Below are 12,457 nucleotides of genomic sequence, written 5' to 3' on the forward strand. Positions count from 1 at the left end.
TGATGACGCCATTTTTGCGTTTTCTCTGACGCCATGTTTGCGTTTCCTCTCTGCCGCCATGTTTGCGTTTTGTCTGTGATGACGCCATTTTTGCGTTTTCTCTGACGCCATGTTTGCGTTTCCTCTCTGATGACGCCATGTTTTCGGTTTCTCTCTGACGCCATGTTTTCGCCGGTCCAGGTGAACGGCGTGGACCTGAACGGCCGGACGCAGGAGGAGGTCGTCTCGTTGCTCAGGAACACTCCGATGGGCGGTGCGGTGGGGCTGCTGGTTCTACGCCAGGAAGACGCTTTCCCACCCAGAGAAGTCGTAAGTCTCCGCCTCCGCTGCTGCTCTTCATCCCTTCATCTTCCTCTGTGTGTTTTCTCGCAGTGAGCTGTCACAACTTTTCACTTCGCTCCGTCTGAGCGTGCAGATCGATTTTCCCGCCCTGTCGCTGCTCTCCTCTGTTATCAGGAGGCAAACCCGCAGAGATCTCGCTCTTTATCTTTATCTCTCCTGCTTATTCCCCTCTGCATCTCTTCACTTCCGCCTCCATCTGTGTGTTTTACCTCAGAGCTGACTCTCAGATTGATGGATGTGGGAACAAGCAGACAGACGCAGGCCAGGTTGCAAGAAGGGAGGGAATAAACAAACTGGGCTTGAATATCAATCAGGCGCCATCCTCACATCTCACTGCTGACAGAGACGGAAATCTTTATGATTGAAACGTGTCTGGAGTTTATAAACGTTGAACTTGAAGTTTTATCCAGGTCTAAATACAGATAGACTTGAAAACAAAGCTTTTAAATCCAAATATGCCAACTTTTTGCAGCTTTTTGAAACTTATTCAGGACTAAAGAATGCATCCTATTTTCTTATATTCATCTGATTTGTTCCCTTTTCCAGAGTAAAATTGTCAAACATCCTTTAACTTTAAAGCTGCAGTATTTAACTTTTATAAAAATTGTTTTTTTATTTAAATATTTGTTAAAACTTTCACTCTGGTATGACTGTGCAAAATGAGAGACAATTTTAAAAAATCGATCTACATCGAGCTTCTGTTGCCGTCTACAAAAATGTGACCAAAATCAACCAATCAATGCCAGTAGGAGGGTCAGAGCGCTGTCAATCAACCTCATGTACTCGCTGCTCAATGTATTAACAGCAGAGAAATAACCTATTATTGCAGGAAAACTGTTTATCCTCTTTTATGCCTGGCTACGTTAACTAGCCTGAATATTCATAACCGGCTATGCTAGCTTGAGGATGATTGATAGCGCTAAGCCCCGCCTCCTGGCTCTGATTGGTTGATTATAGTTACCACTGGGAGAAGGCAGGGGAGCTTGATTTTTTTTTTTTTCAGTTTATCTGTCTCATATTATCCCGTCATAACATGGAAACAGTTTCAACAAATATGAACAAATCTTTTTTTTTTATTAACATTGCATACTGCAGCTTTAACTGAAATGTAAAAATCAAGAAGTTTGAATTTTTTTTAGTTTTTTAAACATGTAGTGACTCAAAAATATCTTTATAGTGTGTTAAAACTTTAACCTGCACTAAACTCTGAATGTCCATTATCAAGCAGCAGCAGTTTTAAATAAAAAAAATTCAGTTAAATTCCATAATATTTCATTTATCTCAAAGGGAAATTAAATGTTTTCCTGAGTGATATCTTGTAAGTATCTTCAGAGAGTCGTTGTGGATGGTGATTCTGTGGGCAGTGAGAATGTATTTTCACATTTTTGAAAGTGAACTTGAACTTTGAACTTGATCTCCAGTAGCAGTGAGTGCTGCAACTAATCTGAAGAAGCCTCTGACTGAAGACTGTTGCTGTAAGACAGTTTTGTTACTATTATGACAGGTTAAGAGATCAAAACCGGAGCAGCAGAGACACCTTCGGTTGTTAGCTAGCTCTGCTAATCCACCTCATTTGCTTTTGCTGCTCCACTTTAAATCTCCGCCTGGCTGTATGGTTGCAGAGATGTTGAAGTAGGGGATACAATCCTTATACTGATTGATGGAAACAATGGTTTAAGCTTCCTCTGTTCTCTTTGGGGTCAAAGGTCAGGTATTATTCCATGCTTCCATTTCAAAACCAGTTTGATGGACATTTTGAATCATTGACCCAATTTTATGCAAATTCCAACTGTCTGCTGATTTGAGGTCAAGTTGAAAAATTTGGAGGTATTACTACTTCATGACTTCTTCACACTGACATAGAAACAATCCCTGTGCATGATTCTGCCACCACCATGCTTCACAGCTGATTCTGTAGTTGGTTAGAAGTGGCAACAAAGCACTTAGATGGGTATATACATACATATGAACCTGTGTGTATAAATTTCACCTGATGCAGACTATAGAAATATAATTACTTAATCTTTTTATCAGCAGAAAAAAGTTGAAGTGAATCAAAAACGATGCGATACTCATGGCCACGATGAGTGGATTTAAATTTCTGACTAAGTTGAATTTAAATGAATCAACAAGCACTCAGTCTAATAAATTACACCTAATGCAGAGTAATGAAAACATAAAATCAGCAGCTGCTACATTACTGCCACAGGTGGCACACAAGTCAGCATTAAACCGTTACTGCTGCTGGTATTTCAAAAGCTTGTATCACTGATATAAAATGTCATATTTCAAATTATTTTTATTATTTAGCTACTTCTTATTCTACTTTGGCACTATTACAAAAAAATCCTGCATAAAATGACTGAATTTGATCAGGCAGAGTTGAAAACATTCCCTAACTCGGAGGTTTTTATCTAAAATCCTGCACTGATTTATTTTTTTAACAATTTAGTCCAACTTTACTGTATTTATCATTGCATAACAAATGGATTGCATAATAAAATCAGGCAACAAAACAAACTGTAAAACAAAAACAATCCAAGTCTTTGTATCAGCTGCTTGGAGACGGATGGGAACTGGATCTGGCAACCCGATCCTCTGAGTCTGTGTGTGGGCGTCATAGCTGCCAGGAATGCCTCGCTGTATTTTCTTCTTTTATAGTTTAGCTGTAACAAATCCGTTCCCACCAAACAAAATAAACCTTTTTTTTGTCTGTGAAGCAGGAAAAAAAAGTCTTGGTTGTTTGATGCTTTGTCAAGAAAAGAACAGCATGAACGCTGTTTTGTTTGGAGGATAATTGCTGTGAGCTGCTCCGTGTCGTTTTCATCAGGTTCAAGCATTTAATCTGTAAAACAATACTACAAATAAAAAAAGTGCTAAATAAAATAAGGCAGCAATAAAAATACATTTTCAAAGATATTTAATATCTGGTGTGAGCTGCAGACATGGTCGCAGTTTCACGTAGGAACCTTTGTGTTGTGTTTCTGGTACGCCTGTAAATCTGTCGCACAGGCTACATCCGCTAACGACAACGATGAACGATGTAGCCAAATCTCTTGGATCACTGGGGGTTAATTTTGCTTTAAAACAAAAATCTGATTGGTCGCTGGAAAGGTTTATGTTCAAGTTGTTAGCGAAGCTATTCGAGCCTAAAAGTAGCATCTTAGTGCTAAACATGCTAAGCTGCTAACGCTAATGTTAAAGAAGCTCCATGTATACTCAGGGGTTCCAGAATCACTGAAAAGCTGAAATCTGATGGTTGAAAAACCTAAATAACCAATTAAAAACAACAAATATCTCAATTGGAGAGCAGATACGTCTGTTGAGCATCAAAAAGGGTTTCTCAATTGAAAATATTGCTTATTTTGCCATTTTTTTAAAATTGAAATGCAATTAATTAGACTCTGCAAATAACTTAATTAAAAAACTTTAAGTTCCACCAGTAATTTTATTAATCATTCATCAGTTAAAATTAGGTCAGTTTTACTGTGCATCATGGCTTTACAATCTAATGTGGTTCAGATGCTAGAAAAAAGAAGCATTAAACTTCATGTTGTTTTTTATCCTTTATAAATAAAATAAATGTATCTATTCAGTAATAGTTTTAGATTTTGTTCTAGAAAATCTCTTAAAAGCAGTGAAATGGCAACCTTTACATTTGCAGCTAACTTTTTTTGTTGTCTTTTTGGAGGCGCTCGTGTTGCCCTCTGCCGGTGTAGCACCCTGGGCGGAGAGCCGTACCTCTCTTCCATCATAACTGATGATTATTTCTATTAGGTAGTTAAAAAGTCGAGGTTGATTTGTGAAACTGTCGGCTGAGGTTCATCGTTTCTCCGTTTCATGTTTCCATCTTCCTCCATCTGCAGAAACTCACACCATCAAATTTGAACAGTTTCAGTTCATGAATATCTGTTGCTTGACTCCTTTGGTTCTTCTGCCTCCTCTCCCCGTTTCCCTCCACGTTTTTTAGAGCGCTGAACCCCAGAAGCACTCCCACAGAGACCTGGTAAGACCCGACACCAGCCAACACTTTTCTGCTCCTTTATTTATCCGCAACATCTCTTTGCGTAAATGTTCTTTATTTCTTTTGGGAGGAACAGTAAACCTTATCACCCATTTGGGATCAAAACATTAGATTTTGCATGCATTCAGTCCGTAAATCTGATTTTAATCTCTTCCTGAAGTTGCTTTGTCAAACCACAGTTTAATGGCTGTTTTGCAGGATAATTTGCTCCTTAACTCCCCTTAGAGCGAAACGCAGAAAAAGCTTTTTCTTGTCTGCCTGCGATAACATCAACCTGACCTTCTTCTCTCTGAGCTGGAAAATATTTTGCTGTGATGTTAAAGTACGTCAAACTAAAAATGTTAAAAAATCAGCCTGAACCTTAAATTGTTGACTTTTCCAAGGAGCTGTCTCTAATATATTTACAAAAATATATGATTTCTTTGCGTAAACCTCAACTAGAATTAGATTTATTACTAATCAAACTGATATCTGTTCACTTCTGATTCACATAATGACTAACGATCAATACTAACTTTTTTTCTATTTTATTTTGAAGAGGAAATTTATTTTTGAGGAAATTAATGTTTGAATTACAAATTAAAATCCAAGAATTATCTTTAGAGGATTTAAAAAGTCTAGATGCTAAGAATGATGGGACACTTGGTAATGCTTAGACATGTGAATTCTCCTTAAAGCAATATTTGATACTAAACGTACCTACGTATGAAGTACATGAATGTTAATCTTCTTGCCTTGTAAAAACTATTCGCTTCAAATCTGCGAACACACTGAGATCTTTACTGTTTTCTTTCCTCATCAAACGTTAAACAATGAAATGATAACCTATGACCAGTTTTACAATAAAATGAACTAAATAAAAGCTGTCAGTCGTCATGGCGGAGTGGCCCGCTTTCTCACATTCAAAGGGTCAAGAGAGGGAAACATGGAAAAATTTACACTAAAGAGATGAAGGTAAAAAACGTTTGAGATTCGTCCAGATCTCAAAAGGTTTAACAAAACTCTGCGACCTAAAAGACAAAACCTTTGTGATGAGATGAGGGTCTGGACCAAAGTTGTTATTTTAAGGTTTTCTGTTCTGAAGGGAAAACCTCTGAAGTTCTTTGAGGTGAAAGTTGAAATCCAACAAAAACAGGCGTTGCTACGACTTATTACAACCACTGCTGACATAAATCAAGACGCCAAACAACATGCAGCCTGACGGCCAGAACAGGATCTCACAGAATCTCAATTATATCTTCTTTTCCAACATTATTCTGAAACCGTTGTCATTGAATCGGCCATTAAAAGCTCATCTCCTTCTTTGGGGCTTGTGTTTGAAAGCCCTTCAGTTTTCCATAATTCTCAATTTGCATCCAGTTTTGTAATTAAACATTTGGCTTTACCTTCAGGTTGCATCTGGCCGACTGCAGGTAATTGGTTATGTTCTGCGAGCCGCATTACGAGTTTAATCGGCCAGTTAATTTGATTGGCGGTTGTGTCGGCCAGCTGTGTGGATGATGCTCGTCATGACGAGGTGTTATGGCGGGACATTCATGGTTGCCGTGACGGCAGCTGGTGTTCAGACATGGTGACATATATCAGCGGCGTTGAAATGAATGCAGACAAACACACCGGCAATTATTACATCACTGAGCGTCGTTTTTTATGGCGACTGTGACGTTAGACAGTCAGAAATTAATTTGGCTCGTTGGAGGGGAAAAAATGGAGGCTCCTTTCAGTCAGTATATTATCAATATTTAGTTGGCAAGCTAAATATTTTGCTGCAAAATATTTGGTTATCAAGCTAAGTATTTAGCTTCAAGCTAAATGGAGAAGCAGCATTCAGCTTCTTTGCACCACAAATCTGGGACAAACTTCCAGAAAACTGCAAAGCAGCCGAAACCCTGAATTCCTTTAAGTCTAGACTACAACTCAGCTGCTTAGAGTCACTTTTGAAACCTAATCATGAAACATTAATCAATAATCTGATGTGCAAAGTGTAATGTTGGCTGTGTTTTCTATAACTGTGTGTTTTTGATGTAAACCACTTTGAAATGCCTTGTTGCCGAAAGCTGCTTATACACATGAAATCTGATTGATTAGCTAGCATCTAAATATTTTTTGAAGCAACATATTTAGCTCCAAATTATTTATTTAGCAAACTAGATATTTAGCCAGCTAAACATTTATTTTGAAGCTAAATACTAAGCTTCAAACTAAATGTTTAGATACCAAGATAAATATGTAGCGTCAAGCTAGATATTTAGTTAGCAAGCTACATATTTATCTGAAGCTAAGTTGTTTTAGTTTGCAAACTAAAAATTCCTCTTGAAGCTAAATCCTTAGCTTGCTAACTAAATATTTAGTTCTGGGTTTCAGTGTTGCATTGAGTCCATGTTTATGCGGTTTGTTGGTCACCATTAGCTGTGGAACTGCTGCAGCTGTTAGAAATGATCAGAAATGAGATGTTGATTTGCTTTTCTCCTAAAACTTGTTGGTAATGTCACAGGAAGCCTTTCTTGGTTCCCACTCAGGGTGAATCTGTCAGGTCTTGGTTGTTGTTGATAATCAGTGCAGTCATGTGAGGAAAAGCCAAGCAGATAAAGCCGCTGCTCCACGGCGGGCCGCCTCCTCCTGCCCCCATCCGTCTCTTCTTACCCCCGAACCTCCAGATGAGTCTGTTTGCTCCGCTCCGTTCCCGGAACATCAGCCGCCATAATGGATTCAGCGCCTTTCAGATGTTATCTGCTGTCAGGCACCTCATTTTAAACATGCTGCTGCCCATAAAGCCGCGCGCGCGGCGATGCTGTGAGGTTTTATGGACTCTGAGCCGAGCCGACCGGCCTGTTAATGGACGCCCATTTCAATAAATGGAAGTGTTTCCAGTAGAGAAGGTCAGATTTCTGACTGTAATCATGATTATCTCATTAATATTATTATTTATTATTGATCTAAAATGTATTGCATTGTCTAAAAAAGTTTTTTTGCAAGATTACTTGGTTAATTTAAAAGATTTTCTTTATTTTACACAAATACATTTAAAACGGATACATTGAACATTTATTTTTTAAATATTTAAAAAGGCAAAAATTGGAATATTTAGATTTTGTTTTAACTTAAATGACTTATTTTTAAAAATATTTTTAGATATCTTTTTGCACATATCAGATAATAATAAAATGTTCATATTAAGTTTTTATTTAAAAAAATACCTTGAGTTTTGTTTAATCTTTCATTTAGTTTTGCAACTTAATCTGTATCATTTTTAGTTTGTATTTTATTTTATTTTTTAATATTTTAATTATGTATATTCTCCATCTTAGCTTTTTGTCATTTTTTACCCTTTTTGTTTAAAAAGACAAAAATCTGCAAACTTAGCGTTGAGAGAAAACTTTAATTTTTCATTTTGTATTTTATTTTTTAGTACAATGAAATGACACTTTTTCTACTTACTTTTTGGCATTTTTATTGAATGTTTTTAAAATAACCTTTAAATATGCAGTGATTTCATATTTTTTCAGTTTTTCTTTTTTTTTAACTCGGTTGCATAAATTTTATTTACTTATGTTTTGATTATTCCATTGTACCAATGTCAATGTAATAACTACATTAATAGTCAATGCAGTTATTACACTGACTATTAATATGTTTTATTTTGTAAGTTGTATGGTTGCCATCAGAATTGCTCCATTATTATATGAATATTCCATAAATATTTTATGTAGCGCTGACATTAATTCAGTGTGCTGCATGCAGATGGATGTCTGGACGCCTTCCCAGGGCTGCAGCTGGGATTTTTTTAGATTAGCATCTTTCTGCTGAAGGTTTTCACATCAGACATGATGCAACTGAAGTGGAAAAAATGTCGTTTACTGAGATTTCTCCAGAGACTGAAACTGGAGCCACATTCCTGCCCTAACTTTGTGTGACACTTTTTAAATATAATTTCCAGCCTTGTGTTTGTTTTTTTTAGTGATCTGTTGCTAAACTTTTGCTGATTTAAGTAACTTCTGCATGGCAACACTGAGCCCATTATTCTGTATAAGAAAATTAGCTAATTTGTGCGGCTGCAACAAAAGGCTAGGAGTGATTTTAGCGATCCATTGCTTCACCAATGGTCTGTAAAAACAAAACACTTAGCTGGATATTCTCCTGTCTCTTCCTCATCAGCTCTTGCATCTCTTTCTTCCTCCTCTGCGCCGTCTCGTTGTGTCAGTGAGGCTCTTAAAAGCCACTCTTAAGACACAAATCCCCGTCCCCAGCACCTGGCTCCCACAATGCAGCTGATCAAAGGCATCCGTCTCCCCGTCCCCGCGCTCTGATAGTTCCATAATGGCTCCATAACATGAACATTCAGCCCCATTGTTTACGCCATTAGTCACACAGGCTTATGGAAAATTACTGCAATGCTGCGTTGAGAAGCCATCAAGAGGAGCAGCAGCAGTGCAGCATCAACACGGTGCCAAGACGCTGTCTGTCTCCTCGCGGCTCACAAAGCCGTCATGGAGCAATAATCTGTTGCAATGTGGAGAAATGACGAAGGGTTTTGTTGCTGGTAGCGATTGGCAAAGCGTTACACAGCAAAAATATGTCAATGTTTCTGATGGTTTGCAGTTTATTTAATGTATTTGTTCTTTTTCTGGTGATTTTCAGTTAAAATTCAAGGACTTTTATTGTCACATCATTTTCTTGTGGTACGAAATTCGAACTCGGGTCCCAGATCAAGAAGTTAATAAATAATGGGGTACTCGAGTGTCAAACTCGAGACCCAGGGCCAAATTTGGCCCGCCGTAGCTTTTTATGTGGCCCTCTGCAAATTACATCAATAAGTCCCTCCTGTTTTTCATAAATCTGCAACATTTGCAAAAAATCCACAAATCTCTGCATTTTTTTCAGGTTTTACAACAAATTTTCAAAATTGTTCAAAAACTGAGTTTAAGTGACAAAGAAGCAACATATGTTACGTTTTCAGCTGCTGCAGTTCTCCTTCACACTGCACGGTGAAAAACCTGTTCCCCTCCTCACCTGTGGGGGCGCTACACCAAAAACCACCGAAGGAAACGACACAACGACGACACTGAGTTCAGTTCCCACTTCACAAAATGCAAACAAACATGGAGTCCAAGTTTAGTAGTTGTAGGATTTCTCTCTTGTCGTTGGTAAAAAACCATGAGTCGTTTCTCGCTACACTAGTGCGTCGTTTGTTTTGGTTGTATTTACCCATAATGCCATGCAATGTGGTCCACTTCCTGCTTTTGGAGCGGTCTCCGGTCTGCTTAGCGTTCACATATGCATTCAAACCGAACTTCAACTGAACCAGCACTGCAAAAACACAAAATCTTACCAAGTGTTTTAGTTTCTAATATTTTGCTGTAATTTTTCAGCAAGAAATGCGTTCTGGTTTTTAGTCAATAATTCCTTAATATCAATGAAAAATTCTTGTTTTATTGGCAGATAATTTCACTTGTAATGTGGGAAAAATGTCTTGTGGCAAGTGAAATATTCTGCCAATGACGCCAATTTTAAGATATTACGTTGCCACAAGCTCCCATGTCTGGCTGAAAAGTTATTTGTAAGTTAGTATAAAATTATGAATATAATTATGAATACATAAAATTATGGCAGAAATCAGGGTAGTTTAAAACTTTTGTGAAGTTTTGCTATTAACATTTGTCTTGATGAACCTCAAAATCAGCAAATTGAAGTTGATCTTCAGGAAGCAGCGAAGCATATGGAGTAAACCAAGTGTTTCAGCAGGTTGCGTAAGTTTTGGACGTGAGCAGAGATGCAGGAAAGTCGGAGGGAATCATGGAGTAAGTTTTTGTCACAGTGGAGCTGATAAATGGCTGCAGCTCTTTCAGATTCTCTGTGCTGCGTTGAGAGCTGCTGATGAGGCGAGTCGCTGAAAATGGAAAAACAGGAAAACGGAAAAACACAAAAATGGAAAAATGGAAAAACAAGAAAACGGAAAAACACAAAAACGGAAAAACACAAAAACGGAAAAACACGAAAACGGAAAAACACGAAAACGGAAAAACACAAAAATGGAAAAATGGAAAAACAGGAAAACGGAAAACCCAAAAATGGAAAAACAGGAAAACGGAAAAACACAAAAATGGAAAAACAGAAAAATGGAAAAACACAAAAACGGAAAAATGGAAAAACAAAAGCGGAAAAACGTGTTTAGTGGTTCATTAAAGCGACACTTCAAACTGTCAGTCGACCCAAACACACCCAACGCTAAGAGCTGTACGTCCGATTAGTCGTCCGTCCGTCCGTCCATCCATCCAATCATCCATCCATCCATCCAATCATCCATCCATCCATCCAAACCTGCCCTGTCTAAAGCCCTTATCTGTCATGATGAACTCAGTCCCATCCCGCCGCCGTCACTCGGCGTTTGTGACGTTACAAACTGAGAAACTCTCTTCTGTCTCAGGCTGCAGCTCCATTTCTTGGCGCTCACATATGTGCAGCGTCTGGTAGCAGCTGCTAGTGTGATTCCTCCGATCGGATCGGGACACAAACGGGTTCTGGAGGTCGCCACGGAGACGGAGAGAGGGCGGCTGATTAGATGTGAGCATCAGATGGTTCCTCCTCCAAACGGCGGCTCGTCTTTTAGGAGCCGTTTTAGTTTTTATTCAGTTTATTCTCACAGGAAGGCAGGAAAAATATCAGCTGTGGGATTTGATTTGGGTTTTTTAAAGTCTGGTAAAGAAATTTGGGTTCGAGTATTTGGTCAACCGTTTGGAAGATATGTGCTTCCATCTTTTTATCCATCCATCCGTTTACCCATCCCTCCATCCCTCCCTCCCTCTCTCTCTCTCTCTCTCTCTTTCTCTCTCTCTCTCTCTGCTGGTGTTTTATCTGAAGTCTCTCTGGAAATATCTGCCATAAAGAAATCAACCTGGAAATTCTGAATATGTACAGAATTTTAAAATGAAAACACGCGCGCACGCACACGCGCGCGCGCGCACACACACACACACACACACACACACACACACACACAGCGGTCTTCCTCCCCTGCTGAGCCGCTCTCAGCCCAGTCGATCAAGCAGGTATTTGATATTCATGGTCTATCATCGCGGCGCATCGCAGCCGCTGGGAGAGATGGACAGCGGAAAGGAGGAACCAGAAACTGATGGACGGATTAAAACGAGAGGGCGGATTTATTTTCACTTAAAAGATGGAGGATCAAGCAAACACAACAGGTCGCACACGAACTTACGAAGCGCTTGTATCAAAATGGCGGCGGATAAACGCAGCAGCAGAATCGGAGGATGAGCATGTGGAGATGGATGCTACAGTCAGCAGCCAACAATGGCCGCCACGCTCCACTTCCCCTGACCAATTACACCCTTCACTGCCTCCTCTTCACCTCCATCACCGTCTCCTTCTGTCTCCTCCTTAGCAATCATCACCCACAACTTTCTGTTTTTAATTTCATTCTGGTAACTTTTCCAGAAGACATCAAATTGTCCGGGTTGTTTGAGTTTGCCGCCAAACTCTTAATCATTCCAGAGGGGAAAAAGTGGAGTTGTAGTTCTTAAAATGCAAACGGTAGAGTCATCTGTTGAATATAACAGATAAAGATTTTCAGGGCGTAAGATGTCCATTAAAAGTTCAATTTACTTTTTTTTGGAAAGATGACGTATTATGAAATGGCCTTATGCAAGTAAATGAAATTTAACTGGTTTAAGAAACTTTAAAGATGGTGGCAGCCAATGGAGAAAACCATATTAAATCAGATCAATTAATCAGTTTATTCACTCAATTTAACAGATTCATCATTAATTTACAAACACAGATGCTTCTAAGCTTCACTGTCTAAGATAACAACCAAGGGATTCTCACTAACTAAAATCTGAACTCAAAATGACCAAATCCTGGTTTTAAACTGCAAACTAAAGCAACTGGTTTGATAAATATTGAGTCAGTAATCAATATATTTGGTGTAGGATTAAATTAATGCTCACTTATTTCTATTCCTTTTCACACAGAAAAACAGTGGAAAACAAATTATTTAGTTTTTGTTAAGTATGCACATCTTTTACTACTGATTGATTTTTTTTCTTGTTTTTAAAAGCATGTTTGAAACAAATCAAA

The 12,457-nt window shown here is 38.5% G+C and overlaps 1 protein-coding gene across 10 annotated transcripts in view; it reads left to right on the forward strand.

Moving 5' to 3' along the window:
* The window catches only part of pard3ab (par-3 family cell polarity regulator alpha, b), a 249,256-nt gene that overhangs the window by 132,266 nt on the left and 104,533 nt on the right, over nt 1-12,457 (forward strand). For 9 of the 10 annotated variants that reach the window (XM_016664830.1, XM_007540095.2, XM_007540091.2 and 6 more), the window contains 2 exons: nt 181-309; nt 4,313-4,348. In XM_016664830.1, the coding sequence (XP_016520316.1) occupies nt 181-309; nt 4,313-4,348 (165 nt within the window). The remainder of the gene's footprint in view (nt 1-180; nt 310-4,312; nt 4,349-12,457) is intronic. The other variant, XM_007540092.2, reaches the window with a different exon arrangement.

The sequence above is a fragment of the Poecilia formosa genome, unplaced genomic scaffold (assembly GCF_000485575.1).
Source record: "Poecilia formosa unplaced genomic scaffold, Poecilia_formosa-5.1.2 Scaffold515, whole genome shotgun sequence".
Lineage (NCBI taxonomy): Eukaryota > Metazoa > Chordata > Actinopteri > Cyprinodontiformes > Poeciliidae > Poecilia > Poecilia formosa.